General features: G+C 54.8%; 1 protein-coding gene, 1 long non-coding RNA gene and 1 pseudogene across 2 annotated transcripts; 2 read left to right on the top strand and 1 right to left on the bottom strand.

The window, feature by feature from the left end:
• The first annotated feature begins 7401 nt into the window (after nucleotides 1-7401).
• Nucleotides 7402-7463, top strand: LOC132447117 (U6 spliceosomal RNA; annotated as a pseudogene).
• A 2713-nt stretch (nucleotides 7464-10176) lies between these two features.
• Nucleotides 10177-13808, bottom strand: LOC132446485 (uncharacterized). Its single transcript, XM_060036804.1, has 8 exons — nucleotides 13609-13808; nucleotides 13196-13520; nucleotides 12334-13102; nucleotides 12033-12245; nucleotides 11328-11888; nucleotides 11225-11282; nucleotides 10887-11138; nucleotides 10177-10778 (listed from the first exon to the last, which is right to left on the bottom strand). The coding sequence occupies exons 1-8, from the start codon at nucleotides 13788-13790 to the stop codon at nucleotides 10190-10192; spliced, it is 2949 nt and encodes a 982-aa protein (XP_059892787.1). The 5' UTR covers nucleotides 13791-13808; the 3' UTR covers nucleotides 10177-10189.
• Nucleotides 13809-14243: 435 nt separating this feature from the next.
• Nucleotides 14244-15610, top strand: LOC132446533 (uncharacterized). The gene is made up of 2 exons (XR_009522908.1): nucleotides 14244-14548; nucleotides 15284-15610. It is a non-coding gene; the product is annotated as an uncharacterized LOC132446533 (long non-coding RNA).
• Nucleotides 15611-16029: the final 419 nt, after the last annotated feature.

Below are 16029 nucleotides of genomic sequence, written 5' to 3'. Positions count from 1 at the left end.
ACAAACCTCCCGACGCTGATGCTATCATAGCACTGGCTCAGCTACATGACGTCATCAGTAAACAACAGAGCACGGACCCTGAGGCAGTACACATCATCGCGGGGGACTTTAATCACGCCAATCTAAAGGTAGTACTTCAGAAATTCTACCAGCACGTTAAATGTGCCATGAGGGGAGAAAAGACATGGACAAGGTTTATATCAACATTAAACTAGCCGACATAGCTAGACCGCTGGGTCACCTAGGCCAGTCAGACCATGTGTCCATCCTTCTGATTCCAGCGTACAGCCCCATCAGGAAAAGTACTCCCATCACCACTAGGACAGTCGAAACCTGGCCAGCAGACCCCATGCCACTGCAGATCAGTCTCCATGACACCGGATGGGAGGAATACGAGCATGAGGACCTGGAACGGTTCACATCAACAGTCCTCCAACACGTCAGGAGCTGTGCAGCCTCGTTCACCGTGGACAAGCGTGTCAAGGTTTACCCCGACACAAAGCCATGGATGAACAGACACACCCACAAGCAAACACACACACACACAGACATGAACACACACACACACACACACACACACACACACACACACACACACACACACACACACACACACACACACACACACACACACACACACAGATTCATTTAGCGGGAAAGTCAGCTTAAAAGCATTTAGAAACCACCACTGGACTCAGAGATGAGGTGACATGTGTCTGGTCCCACTAACCGCCCTTAGCGACTGACCCTAACCCTGACCCTAACCCTCTTCTGGTCCCCCTCACCACCGTTCTCAGGTCCCCCCCGTTTGGCCTGACCCAGCACCGCTCGTGCGTGTGTGTGTGTGCGTCTGCCTCTCGGTTGTTTCCATTAGTTTCTATTGATTTATCTATTCATTTATCCATTTATTATTTTTCATTTATCCCCTTATTGTATTGTGTTTATTGTTTTTATTCATCTGCCCCGCTTAATGCATTCGTTTATGTCCTCTTGGTACGTTTGTTTGCATTATTTCAACTGTCCCGTCTCTGTTTGTAGTTCCCCATGTATTCCGATTGCTGCCTGGTACCGGTTTGTTTGGCGTCCTCTGCTGGCCGCTGGGTTTGATTGCAGCCGTTCTGGCTTGTTTTTCTGCTCTGGCGTTTGATTGGCTCCCCCACTTCCGGGCCGCCATTTTAGAATCACACGCGTCACGCTTTCGCGTTATTCGATTCTTTTTATTAGTTTATTTGCCCCTTTGTCCCCTCATTTTAATGCGTTTTATTTTGTTTATTGTTATGTATTCACCTGCCCCGTCCAATGTATTCGTTTATGTCCTGTTGGTACGTTCGTTTACATTTGGTTCGCTTTGTGTGTGTTTCCCCATGTGTCCCGACTGCCACTAGGTATCGGCATTTTTGGCGTCCTCTGCTGGCTGGGATCACCCATTGTCACGGCTAAGTGTTGTTTACCCGTCCTGGCTTGTGATTGGTCCCCCCGTCTCTGGGCGACCGTCACTAGCTATGACGCGCGACGCATTTTTCAAATTCGAACGGTGTTTACCTGACCTGACACCTGATTGCCCCCCCCCTCATCTGGGAGACGGCCTCTCTATTTTGATACATTCGTGACCTTTGATACAATCTTCGCAAATTTGAAATTGTTTACTCAGCCTGGCACCTGATTGGCCCCCCCGCCTCCCGGGTTGCCTTCGGCGCTTCTGCGCATGTTACACGCAGAGTCCCGCCTCCCCTGCACGACTCTGATTGGCTCAGGGTCGTGCGGAGTTCACGGCCACTCTCCCTCACCCGACACGTGTCTTAGTGGAACGTGTGTGTGTACGCGTCTACTACTGTCACTGTTACCGCGGCTCGTTTTTTGTAATTGTATGGACATTTTTCACGGTTAGCTTTTGCTCTGTTGTACCTGATGAAGTCACTGTTGTACCTGATGAAGTCACTATTGTGACGAAACGTCGTACCTGCATAAACGGTAATTCAACCCAAATAAAAACAGACTTTTTACCGGACCACTCGTGTTTTTATTAGTTTTTAACCTTTCGCCATTCGCCTTTCACGCAACCTACCGTTGATGATGCCTGCTCCGAGCCAACGCGACGACTGGACCCTGGTCCAGAACGGAAGACGCCACCATAGACCCCGGGACCCATCGGATATCCCCCCTCTGGTTAGTCTACCCTTTAGACCCCCGCATACCATGAGACGCACTTACGCGTCATTCGCGGACCCTTACGGGCGCGACTGGGTTCCCCGCGACCCCCCTCCACGTGACTGGGAAGCCCGCTCACGACCCGCCCGGGACCCGTCTCCCTTCGAGTCGGCCTCGTATCCCCCAGCTTTCCTGCCTCAGGCCTACCGGTCCGTGTTTTCGCCACGACGAGATGAGCGCAGCTACCACGAAGCTAACGCGTGCCAGAACTTCCGCCCCGACGGATTCCGTGACCGAGGCCTACCTACCGGCCCTCCACGACCACGCCACCAGGTGCCCTCCAGACCGGGTCCTAGGCCCCGTGCCCGACCCCGCCCTCCACGACATCCCAGACCTCCGGAGACGTCTGCCGCGCGCTCCAGACCCCTAGCTCCGGACGCCCCGCGTTCCGATGACCCGGACTTCGCGCTGAAGAACCGCCTTATCTTTCGCGGCCATCAAGGCGGCCCACCACCTGGACAACGCCTCCGGCCCGGACCCTCTCCTCATCATCGCCAGGCTCACCGGCTCCTTGACGTCCTCCCTCCGCCCTGCTGTCCCTAACGCCGCGACCCTTGCCCTCATGGATGGCAACGCTCGCAACTGGGGACACGCCACCACCATCCTCCTGCGAGACCACTACAGGGCCACGGTGGCCCAGAAGGTGAGCGACCTCTCCTGCCTTGCGGACCCTGCCTGCCGCCGCAACATTGAAGTGGCTGCCTCCTGGGCCGCTCGCCAGTACGGCCACCGCCTCCGCCAGGACACGCGGACGCCCTGCTGCAGGCTTGAGACCCCCTCCGGCCGCACCCCTGCCGCAGAGGACGACGCCTACCTCCGTCCTGCCTTGGCTCCGGACCCTCGCCACGCCCCTTCAGCCAGCTCCTGCGTCTCCTGGCATGACACCCCCGAATGGGTCTGGCCAGACCAACGCTGTCCCCGTCGGCACCCCCCTTGGCTCCGACCGCGCCCGGCTGACCTTCAACCCTCCGGCTGACGACGCCATCCCGGACACGCCCACCAGGAGGTCCACGAAACGTGCCAGCAACGCGAGAAGGTCCCGGATGACCTTTGACGTCGTCACGCCGATCACACACACGCGCATGTTCTCCAGACGTGCCAGCACCGCCAGGAGGCTTGCATCACTTACCAGGAAGCCTCGTTGGGCTGCTCCACTGCTGAGGGGCTCATCAACGGACAACTCTCCGTAGCATGCCTCCAGGACGTCTTCACATAGTGTGGGGTTGGGTTGGGGATCCAGGTGAGTTGTGTGATGATGCCATTTAATCTTGAACCTAACCCCAACCCGCCAGTGCCTCCTATCGACTCTCCTGATCTTCTTCCCTCCCCACCAACACCTGGGCATGCGAGTCCGGCCAGACCGTCCTCAACAAACACTACCCCGCCCTCAGCCGTATCGTTGCCCTATAGGGCTCATGATTTGTGTTGTTGTGTGTGTTATTGTTGTTGCCCATCACCTGTTTAAGGTTCTTGTATATTGTGGTTGTGTTTTGTTTTCTCCCGTGTGGTCCCGTGTGTCCCTCCCCGAGCCGTAGGTGTTTGTTGTTTTCGTGTGCCCCCCATCCCTCTCTCTCCTTCTGAGACGTGCCCCTCGCCTCGGCCCTTGCGGTCGGCCCCTCGCCCTCGCCCTCGCCCTCTCACCGTCCACCCTAACCCCTCCCTCTCCTGGCCCTTACCTTAACCCCTCCCACTCCTGGCCCTTACCTTAACCCCTCCCTCTCCTGGTCCTTACCTTAACCCCTCCCTCTCCTGGCCCTTACCTTAACCCCTCCCTCTCCTGGCCCTTACCTTAACCCCTCCCTCTCCTGGCCCTTACCTCAACCCCTCCCTCTCCTGGCCCTTACCTTAACCCCTCACTCTCCTGGCCCTTACCTTAACCCCTCACTCATCTGGCCCTTACCTTAACCCCTCACTCATCTGGCCCTAACCCTGACCGTCCTCCTCCCCGGGCTCTGACCCCTGACCCCGTTGTGACCCTGACCCTTACCATGTTCCCCTTCTGGTCCCCCTCACCACCGTTCTCAGGTCCCCCCCGTTTGTCTTGACCCTGCACCGCTCGTGCGTGTGTGTGTGTGTGTGTGTGCGTCTGCCTCTCGGTTGTTTCCATTAGTTTCTATTCATTTATCTATATCCGTTTATTATTTTTCATTTATCCCCTCATTGTATTGTGTTTATTATTTTTATTCATCTGCCCCGTTTTAATCGTTTACATTATTTAATCTATTCAATTCACTCTGTGTGTGTCTTCTCCATGCATCCCGAATGCTGCTTAGCATTGGTTTATTTGGCGTCCTCTGCTGACCACTGTGAATGTTTGCAGCCGTTCAGGCTTGTTTGCCTGGCCTGGCGTCTGATTGGTCCCCCCGCTTCCTGGTATACATCTTGGAATGATGACGCGTGACGCACTTTCATTGGGACGCTCGTACTTCATTCCATACCTTCTATTGGTTTATTTGCCCCTTTATCCCCTCATTGAATTACGTTTATAGTCTTTTATTGTTGTTTATCGTTTTTTATTCACCCGCCCCGTCCAATGTATTCGTTTATGTCCTGTTGGTACGATCGTTTACATTGTTTGACTCGCGTAATTCGTGTTTTGTGTGTGCTTCCCCGTACAGTCAGCATACCACATGTTATCGGTTTGTTTGGCGTCCTCTGTTGGCTGTGATCACCTATTGTCACCGTGCGGAAGTGTTGATCCAGCCTGGCACCTGATTGGCCCTCCCGCCTCCCGGGTTGCCGTGGTCACTTCTGCGCGTGTCACAAACCGGTTCCTCTCCCTCCCCCTTGCCTGTCTGCGCAGTGGAACTCTGTGTGTGTGCGTGTCAACAACTATCACTGTCACCACGGCTCGTTTTTCATTTTTTTGTATTTGTACGGACATATTCACGGTTTGTTGTTGCTATTTTATGTACCCGATGAAGTCACAATAGTGACGAAACGTCGTACTTTGCCCAACAGTAAGAAGTCAATAAAAACGGATTCTTACCGGACCACACTCGCATTTCTTAGAACCTCCCGATCACTTTTTTAAATAAAACGAACCGTTGGATATGCCTGTTCCGAGCCACCACGACGACTGGACCCTGGTCCAGCGCGGACGACGCCACCGCAGGCCCGGGACCCATAGGACATCCCCTCTCTGGTCAGTCTACCACCCGTTAGACTCGCGCCTACAGCTAGACGCACATACGCGTCAGTCATGCACCCTGTGGCATCCCGCCACGTGGTCCTCGGCCTGGACGGACCCGGGGTACCGTGGAGGACGGGGTGTACCACCCCCACCCACCAGCCGGCGATGGAGAGCAGCCCTTTCGGCACCCCAATCAGGGTGATTGGGGGACACCTGGCCGAAAGCACGGGAGACATTTTAAAAGGAGGCACAGCACAGCACAGCACGGCTCGGGAGACCAGGAACAAGGACGTAGGAAGCGCTCTGGTCCACGAGCGGCTAGAGGCTCACGGAGACCCTAGGGACCGCGTCTTCATTGTATGATTTAAGTTGTCTGCAATAAATGCCTGCCATGGCTAAAAACCCTACGCCAAGCGAGTTATGTCCGTGGAACCCGGTCCAACCGAGGACCGGGTTACCACAACCCACATAGACGCGACTGGGTCCCCCGCGACCCATCTCCCCGGGGGGGGTCCCCTCCCTCCCCCCCTCCCCTCCTCCCCCTCCCTCCTCCCCCTCCCTCCTCTCCCCCCCACCCCCTGCAGGCTCGAGACCCCCTCCGGCCGCGCCACAGAGGACGGCGCACACCTCCGCCAAGCCCCGGCGCTGGACCCACGCCACGCCCCTCTGGTCAGCCCGTGCGTCCCCCCTTGGCTCCGCCCACGCCACGCCCCTCTGGTCAGCCCGTGCGTCCCCCCTTGGCTCCGCCCACGCCACGCCCCTCTGGTCAGCCCGTGCGTCCCCCCTTGGCTCCGCCCACGCCACGCCCCTCTGGTCAGCCCGTGCGTCCCCCCTTGGCTCCGCCCACGCCCGGCTGGCCCTCGACATCCCGGCGGATGGCGTCGCCCCGGACACGCCCACCAGGGGGCCCACACGCCACGTCAGCACTTCAAAGAAAGGCTCACGGCCTTCTCCTGCCCTGCCGCTGCCGCGGAGTGAGCCCCGCCCTTCCGGGTCGTCTCTCCTCCAGCTCCTCGCCACGCCCCTTCGTACGACTACGACACCCCCCTGTGCGTTTGCCGAGACCTCCGCTCGTCGGGACGCTGCCCCCGCCGTCACCCCCCTTGGCTCCACCCGCGCCCGGCTGACCTTTGCCCCTCCCGCGGACGGCGTCACCAGACACGCCCACCAGGAGGCCCATCGGGCATGCCAAGGTACTGGGGGCGAGTCCCTTCTTGTCCGTAGCTACGCGACCCGGAAAAAAGGCTTCTGAAAAAAGAAAGAACGGACCAAAATGTCTCACGATCGCTAGATTGGGGACTTCATAACCTTTGTGCTTTAATTTGGGAGTGTGTCGAGGATCTCGGGGAGTTGCATGATGATGGCCCGTGCACCCGGAGTCTCCTTTAATGCTTGTACCTAACCCTAACCGTTTCTCTAGCACCTTCCTGTCAAAATATATTCACCGAAAACGGCCTGCACCGAGCACACTTTGGATTTTGCTGTGCATAGCCGCTACGGCCAGAAGCATATGTGATGCCCGACTCCACATCTCGGGGGGGGGGGGGTAAGTGTATTCAGGATCATCACTGAATTGTGATAACATTAAATAAAGAAGAAATAGCCAATTTGTTTTAACTCATAAATTATATTCATTTAACCCAACCTTGTTGACTAGTTAACCCAATTCTGTAGTCAATACAACAAAAATACTGGGTTAGCAAAGTAACTCAACTGTGGTGTAAATATAACCAATAGCTTTGTTAAAATAACCCAGCAGTCTGGGTAAACGGGTAACCCAACATGTTTGGTTAAAACGTCGACCCATTTGGTTGGGTTATCCTAACTCAACGCTTGGTCGGTCCTATATTAAACCAGCAGTTGGGTTAAGATTGGGTTGTTTTTAACCGAGCATTTCTTGTACATAATATCCTAATGACACCATAACTGGACCGGTGTATTGATCTATTATTGCTATGTATTTTATTGTATTGCAGTGTTTTTTTATTAAACCGAACCATTAGAGAGAGATTCATTGTGTGAGTAGAGGTACATATAAAAACCACGATCATTCCGTAAATGTGTTACCTCGTGTTTCACATATACTAAAATTGGAACGATACAGAGAAGATTAGCATGGCCCGCTTTGGCGCCCCCTTTCGGCCGCCGCTCCTCGGGCCGGTCCCGGCCCCCGCGGGCAACTCGGACCGAGAATTCGTCCGGTCCAACCGGTCGAACCGACGGTTCGGGGTTGGAATTGGAACGCACCGTCTGCTTTGAGCAGAGGCCGAAATCGGAACGATCGGAACGCAACGGAACGCACAGGGTCAGGTCGGGACACGGGTGGAAAAGCCCATGTCGAGGGACCGGTGCCTTTATAAACAAGCGTTCGTCTGATTCGACCCGTGTCCGTTATTGCAATGCGTCGCTTGTTTATCAAAGAGAGGCTTTATTTTCAACGTATTGCTTGTTTATTAAAGAACGGCTTTATTTTCAATGTATCGATTGTGTGGAACGTCTCTCTCACGCCGAAATCAACACACGCCAAGTCGTTCAAAAGCCCGGTAGGGCGTTTATTCATTAAATGAAGGGGAAAATCAGAAATCATACGTGTGACTCGGTGAGCCACGGTGGTGTCCAGGGCAATTGTCTCTCCGGCCGGGCGGGTCTCGTCCCTGGAGGGGGAGGTCACTCCCGTCGGTGAGGCCTCTTGGGCTCCGGCTGGTGGACATCGGCGGTATACGCCATCCACCGCCTCTCCCTCTGGCCGCCCGGCTTGAGGGGTTTGGGGCCGCCGGGTTGCCACAATTGTTTATCAAAGAAGGCTTTATTTTCAATGTGATTGCTTATTAAAGAATGGCGTTATTTTCGATGTATTGATTGTTTATCAAAGAGCGGCTTTATTTTCAATATATTCCTTGTTTATTAAAGAATGGCTTTATTTTCAATGTGTTTATTAAAGGCTTTATTTTCAATGTGATTGTTTCTCAAAGAATGGCTTTATTTTCAATGTGTTTATTAAAGGCTTTATTTTCAATGTGATTGTTTCTTAAAGAATGGCTTTATTTCGAGACGCTTTTACACTGTTTCTAATGTATTGCTTTTTTATTATTAAACTAAAAACGTTTGTTATCATTGTTGTTGTGGACTTGTTGCTTAAAGTAAAAAGAAGGGACAAGCGTGTGTAATTCAAATAGATTTATTAAATTAAAAACATGCACAACACAGGAGGGGGGTTCCCGGGGAGGAGCAGCCTCACACTCTGCCGGGGCTGTGTTCCTCTCCAGGGGCTGACACCGGGCCCTTCGCCCTCCTCTCCTCCCGCTGCTTCCTCTGCTTCCTGGTGAACGGATTTCAACATCGAATTTTAGTTCTTTAGGTAAATGCAAGCAGTTTACTTCGAAACGCATTCAGAAACAATCAATTCACCTCTTTGGCTTTCGCCTCTTGCGGTCCCTCCTCTCGGCCAGCCACAGGTCTACTCCTTTGCCGGCGTAGAGGGAGCAGAAGTACTCCCCGTCGAACCGGCTGTGGCCAAAATCTTTCTGCGCAGGCTGGAGGCACCGCTGGCAGATCCGCAGCTTGTGCGGTTTGCGCCCAGGGGAAGAGGAGCCGCCGACCTGCCCCTCCTTCCTGCAGGCGATGTTCCAGAGGGTGGTCCTGGGCACCTTCCCGGCGTCCTCCGGGGCCTGTTGGCTGATGAGCCACTCACGAGCGGTGAGGCCCCCAGGGCCCGCCTCCGACTCGCAGTACGCACTGCTCTTGTAGAGCGCGTGCCCCGTGTCCAGGGTCCTGGGTTGGGCGCACATGGGGCAGGGGTCCCCCGGCTGGCATTGGGGCTTCCCCTTTTGCTCCTCCAGCACCCGGGTGTCCTGCCTTAGGCGAGACTTGTGGCGGCACAGGGTAACCCTGTGTGGTGTCCCCCTGTGCTTCCTTTTCCTCTTTGTTGGAGGAGGAGGAGCAGCAGCAGCAGCGCTGTCGGACGCTGTCGAACACAAGGCAATATAGAACTCTTTTAGTCTAGGTCAAATGAAATGGATGGATGTGCACACACACACACACACACACACACACACACACATTTAGCAAGTTAGATACACACCTTCTGGTTCCACGGCCTCTGGCTCAGGCTGCGCTCCGAGGTTGCTGTTAGTGGCTTCCATCGTAGTGTGGTTTAGAGGCATCTCCTGCAGTCCTATTTGAACCTTGTACGGGAAGGGGGTGGACCTTCACCTTCACCTGCACACGGGAGACTTTCCCGAGGCCAGCTGCCCTGTCTGATCTTTTGTCTTAGCTTGATCAGTCATCCTGATAGACAAAAGAGTCCAAGTTGGAGGTGTGAAATGAACTCGGGGGGGGGGGGGGCTCTCTGCGCTTCAGTTCTATTTCCCACTGCTACTGTCATGATAGATGTGTGTGTGTCCATCATGCTGTTTGAAGTGTTGTGTGTGTGTGTGTGTATGTGTGGCAGTTAAAGACATGATTTAAGGAAAATACTCGGACAGCCAAAAAGGTAGCAGAAATTAATGGATGCGCATGCATGATCTGGAAAAAAGGACTTTTAGCAACCCTCTTTTATGTGTTGTTAATTTATATTGTATATTATATCATATATTATATATATTACATTGTTTAATAAAGAATGGCTTTTTTTCAACCAGCTTTTAAGGTGTGTTTTCTTTTTGTGATGTGATTTGAGCAAAAATCGTTCTTTCTTCCACACAAACGACACAGAGTCTTTCGGTAACGGTAGGCTGTTTATATATATATATATATATATATACATAATTTACAATGGCTGGTGGTCCCTCTACACAGCCAGCTCCACACTGCTGCTGGGGGGGGGGGGGGGGGGGGGGAGAGAGAATGTCAGGGTGGCGGCGGGGGGGGGGCCTCGCGGTCTCTGGCCAGCCGATCACGGCGCCACTGCTCCACCGTTCCCCCGTCGGCCCGGGCGCAAAAGGTATCCCGCTTGTAGCGGCTGTGGCCGTTCTCCCTGGTCTTGTGCTGGCCACAGCGCTTGCAGGTAAAGCCCGAAACCTTTTTAAGGGGCTTGAGGTAGACCCCTAGCTCCCAGGCACGACGCTCCTTCTCCTCCAGGACCCTGTGCCTCCAGGCAGTGGTGCGGGACATGGCTCCAGCATTGGCGACGGCCGGAGCGGCAATGGCTGGAGCGGTGGCGGCGGCTGAGAGCGGGCTGAGGTCCGGGGTGGCGGTGGCACTCTGCTGCTCCACCACGAGGTCGTAGAGCTCCGGGGCCAGCGGCCCTCTGATTGTTGCCGCCAGACCAGAGGCATCCGCGGGCAGGTGGTGCTGGAGGGGCTGGTCTGGCTGCTGGGGCTGCTGCAGCAGAGTCCGTGGGGCCGACAGGGGCTCCGCTGCAGTCTGGGGAGCGCTGGGCCCCGGGACTGCGAGGGAGAGGGTGTCCCTCATCATGTGTTTTTCCCTGGTGTTTTGCCTTTCAAGAAATAGAAACAATGCGTTAATTATGACGACAAAGATATCAATCACGACGACAAACACACACACACACATCAGTTCTGCGAGCCAAAGTATATGGACTTACCACATGGACTGGGTCCGCTGGTTCACGTCGTATAGCATGATGCGGGTGCTCGCCATGAGGGCAGGACAGTTGACCACGTTGTCCTGGATCAATTTGTAATCCCTCATGACGGCACCCCAGCGGTTGAGGCGTGCCCCGGCGATGGTCTTGGCGTCGCTGCTGTGGACGCGGCACAGCTCCAACATGATGGCCTCGACGACCCTGCTGAGGTTTGGGTACTGTGCCGCTCCTGCACCCTTACCCACGACGACACTGTAGAGAGAGAGCGTGTTAGTTACTGATTATAGGGGGCTGTTAAAAAAAAAAAGATTGAAGGAAATTGTTAATGCACTGCTTACCGCTTCACACTGTCCACTCCCGGGATGTGGGCGTGGCGGTTGCTGGTCTTGAACCGACCTTTAGCCAGCCGGTCCTGGTGGCGGTTGCTGGTCTTGAACCGACCTTTAGCCAGCCGGTCCTGGTGGCGGGGGGTGAAGGTCACCGGCGCCTTGTCCCGCTCCGTCAGCCTCTCCCAGAGAGCGATGATGCCTCTGGTCTGACGGGCGGTGACGAAGGCGTGGTGACGCAGCTCCACGAGGCCGTGGGCCAGGGCCACCGCGTGGTGGTACCCGGGCTGACCGTCCGGCCCGACGACGTCCTGAAAGAAAACGCACACACGGCACACGATGAGACGCCGCACGCAAACACCGCGGCCGATATGAAATGTGGACAGGCGACTGCCACTCACTTTCTCCTCCTCCTCCTCCTGCTCCTCCACCTCGGAAAGGGGCGATTCCAAGGTGGCATCGACCTGGAGCACACCGCAGGGCTCCTGGAGCAGGGCGCTGTGGTGTGCCAGGAGACGGATCTCCTCTGGCTCCTCCTCCGGCTGCTCCTCCACCTCCTCGAAGCCGTCATCGGCGGCGGCCTCTTCCTCCTCCTCGGCCCCATCCAGAGGGTCGGGATCCGGCTGCAGCACAGCGCCCGACTGGGAGTAGAGGTACTCCACCCCCAAGAGTTCCCCTGCAGAGAGAGAGACACACACACACACACACACACACACACACACACACACACACACACACACACACACACACACACACACACACATTAGCAGATGCCACAAGAACAGCCGCAGCAAACACTCTGTCGCTAATCTCCATGTACCTGTGTACTCTCTGGGCTGGGTGAAGTCGTCGACCGGCTGGACCCCGTTGACCTCAGAGGCCAGCTCGTTAAAGCTGTGCTGCAGCCGGGCGCTGTAGCACCGCAGCGCCGCTCGCGGTCCTCCCTCGACTGCCGCCCTGCCGCGGTCCTCGTTCCACCGAGCCAGGCCCTCCAGCAGGTACACCTGATAGTGGACGTCACTCGAGGTGGTACCTGTACATAAAACACGAGGGGGAGAAGAGTTAGTGAAAAAGGAAAACAAACAAACAGAACTTTGTCAACGCGGTGGAAATAGATTTACCCGGAACGAAGCGGCACTGGTGCAGGTGGAAGGACTCGAGGGAGGTGGAGCCGCGAGCGCACCGGAAGACGGGGAGCCTCACACCACCCTTGGTGATCTCTCCCGTCTTGGTGTACAGCTCCACCCCCTCTGGGTCCTGGACGCAGTCGAGGTGGCGGCGCTGCGTGCCCCAGATGTCCTCCATGCGGGCGCGGTCGATCAAAGGGACGCCCATGGTGTCCGTCACATGCCAGAAGGCGTCCAGCACCTCCTGGATGAGCCGCTCCGTCTCCGCCGCACCCCTCGTACGGCGGCGACAGTGGCGAGCCAGCTCCTTGGCGGACAGCGTGACCTGGGCGTCCCTCCCCTCCGAGGACTGCTTGGCCTCCTTCAGGCGCCGCACGTCCTCGCCGTCCCACTCGAAGATGGCGAAGGACAGCCTGGCCATGAAGAGTCCATAGAGCTGGTGGCTGTCGGTGGTGACGCCCCTCGCGAAGCGCCGCATGAGGTGCCACACGTCCAGCCGCACCACCAGCTCCTGCCACTCGTGGTACATGCCGTGCGTGGCAGAATTGCCCACGGCGGCACAGCAGTCCCGGTCCACATACAGGACCCTCGGAGGGGCCTTCCCGGCTTCGCGGTACCGCCGCATCAGGCCGGCCGCCATGTTGGTCAGTCCCTCCCCCTCGGCCGAGGTGAGAACGGACACGAGCACCTGCCCGTACTCGTTGCCAACGTTGGTCATCCAGGCGGCAGACCCGGCGGCGGCGCCCGCGAGCTTTTTGGCGATCTGCAAGACACAAACACACGTTAAGACACACGGACGGACGGACGGCACACAGACGTCATACGAGGCGACAGCACACGGAGAGAGAAACCTCACCTTCTTGGTGGAGTCCATCTTTAGGATGTCGCCGAAGATCGACGTCACCCTGGCCTTGGTCTCGTCCAGCCTGGTCACGGCCTCCAGCACGTACACCCGACCAAACCAGGTGAGCCCGGGCACCTTGACGAAGGTCGGCAGGGACACGTCGTCCTTCCGGGCCGCTCCGGGTCCCCTCAGCTTGCGGAGCACCGACAGGTAGGCGATGGAGCGCTGCATCCAGTCCCTGGAGTGCTGCTCCACCAGGGAGGCACGGAGGCGAGAGACGCCGTTGCCCAAGGTGCGCTCCTTGAGCATCGCTATCACCGCTCTGTCGCAGGACAACCTGGAAACAGAGAACACAGACAGTTAACCGTAGTTAACCACGAGCGACAAAACGCTGGGTAAACGCAGAATGACTAAAAGTGACATACTTGTAGGTCAGAACGGCCGGGAATTCCTCGCGGTGAGCAACGTCCAGCTGCTCCAGGATGTCCTGCGACCAGCCCGCCACCTTCTTGCCGCAGGAGGGGCACTGAAGGCACTCTGTGGCCATGTAATACCACCCGCTCCTGTCCAAGACCCTCCGCACGGTCTTGTATAGGCCAGCGCCCATCAGCTTACCCCCATCGGCGGGGCAAATTTTTATGCATTTTTCACGATTTACCAGCAGCACTCGTTGAGAAGGCTAACCGTCGCGCAATGCGTTTGAATGGGAAGCGGGAAGCTCCGTACTTTCAACAATTCGTTTTACTTATTTATAATTCAAAATTCGTCCCAGCCTTTATACCACATACACACTATGGTCTATAGCATATAACCGAGTCGTCTATTCACATTTTAATGCAGTTTCCACGATTCTAGTCATTTACTTACGTGATGGTAGTGAAGGAAAACTAGTGACGTTGAAAACTGTCAAAGTAATGGAGATTTTTCGGCTGGAGGGGTTTATGATAACTTGCGCTCCCCGCCGGCAGCCAATCACGCCTCAGGACGCAAATTAAACAGTCCAATCAAACCATGCGTGGTTTTGGCCCAGTAAATGAAACAGACCAATCAGACAGGAGTGTTTTTTCTGCCAGGGCGGGGGAGGGCGGGGGAGCAAGTGAAACAAGTGAAACACAAGTGTAGAGCACAACGACATTCCGGTGGCGCAAGGATGACACGCAAATTCGTGAAGCGTTCTATCTCTTAAGTTTTAATTCAAAGTTTTGGAGTTCTAGCCAACTTCCTTCATATAGCTGCCATTGACCCCCCGCATGTAAAATCTTGTGAAAATTTGACCACGTGTGGAGTCAAAAAAAGTTCACACAGAAAGTGTCTAGGAGCACGTTTTAGGCCATTTTGAGTCATTTGCTAATGGGTTAGGGTTAGGTTAAGGGCAACTTACCAGTGGGGGATTTAATGATTCGTTTCCGTGACCCAGTTTGCGTGATTCAGTTCGCCACGAGGAGTCGTTTGCGAGTCGTTCAGTCGAGTTTCCGGTAGCACTAACTCCACTGAGTCTACACAGCATAGTACCAGGTATTTTAACATTGTTTCGTTTTGAATAAAGCAAAAAACTTACCTTAGAGTAGTCCTCCGTCTTCGTTGGTTCATTTTGTTACGGTAACTATGAAGCAGAAGGGAGGGAATTTGGTGCCCCTAGTGGCAACTTTTTTTAACATTGGAAAACACCTAAAAGCGTTGCCATGGGAACAGGGAGAGGGGCGTGGGAATATGAACCCTATGGGGTGGTAGCTATGGATCAGGGCTACGTCTGCGGCAAGTTCTGGCCACCTGGTGGCTTGTTTTGGTATAGAAAATTTAATTTGAAATGTTCAAATTTGTGCCACTCGGCAAGGGAAAAATTTGTGCCACTCGGCGAGGGAAAAAGGGATATTAACGATATTTGGTGTGGAAGGTGCTCTAGGCTCCTTAGACAGGTGTGCAAAGTTTTGGAGTTCTAGCTAACTTCCTTCATATAGCTGCCATTGACCCCCCCCCCCCCACCCCCCCCCATGTACGATTTTGTGAAAATCTGACCAAGTGCGGAGTCAAAAAAAGTTCCCACAGAAAGTGTCTCGGAGCAAGTTTTAGGCCATTTTGAGTCGTTTGCTAATGGGTTAGGTTAAGGGCAACTTACCACTTTTCAAAAACGTTTTTTTGGACCTAGCTCGGGCAAACAGCGGGGCGTGGGAATTCCAAGACCACCCTAGGATAGCTCTAGCCCCAGCAGACTTTTTTAGTCCCGGTGAACCCTCGGCATAGCCACTAATGTAGGCTAGGGTGCGAGAAATTTGAAACTGGCTAAAAGGCGTAAATACTAGGTCCCGGTGCACCCTCGGCCTAGTCCCTAATGTGGGCAATATTTTTTTAAATTGGCAAATTCCTGTGTTCCATACACCGCACAACCCCAGGAAATGCTAAAACAATTACAAAATAACCTGCACCTCATACACAGCATAGTACCAGGTATTTTAACATTGTTTAGTTTTGAATAAAGCAAAAAACTTACCTCAGAGTAGTCCTCCGTCTTCGTTGGTTAATTTTGGTACGGTAACTATGAAGCAGAAGGGAGGGAATTGTATCTAACGCGTGTGAGAGAAATACCGTAGAGCTACTTCGAGCCCCAGGCTCTCTGCGGGTCTGGCTAACAGTTCTGCACTCCAATCTCTCTGTCGAGCTTGATAGGGTCAAGTGGGCGTGGCCGGTGCGACGTAATAGTTCCTCCCTCCACGCTTGTCTAAAGGTGCTGCCATCTGTGGCTGGAGTAGTTATTGCAGCTTATGTGTTTGATCCTGCTTCCTAGTGGCTATGTGAGGGTTATGCAGCTTGTGTGTTCGATCCTGCTTCCCAGCGGCCATGTGGGGGCA

The sequence above is a fragment of the Gadus macrocephalus genome, chromosome 18, assembly GCF_031168955.1.
Source record: "Gadus macrocephalus chromosome 18, ASM3116895v1".
NCBI classification, from domain to species: Eukaryota; Metazoa; Chordata; class Actinopteri; order Gadiformes; family Gadidae; genus Gadus; species Gadus macrocephalus.
Note: the sequence above shows the minus strand (reverse complement) of the source record. Positions and strands in the feature narration are given on the sequence as shown.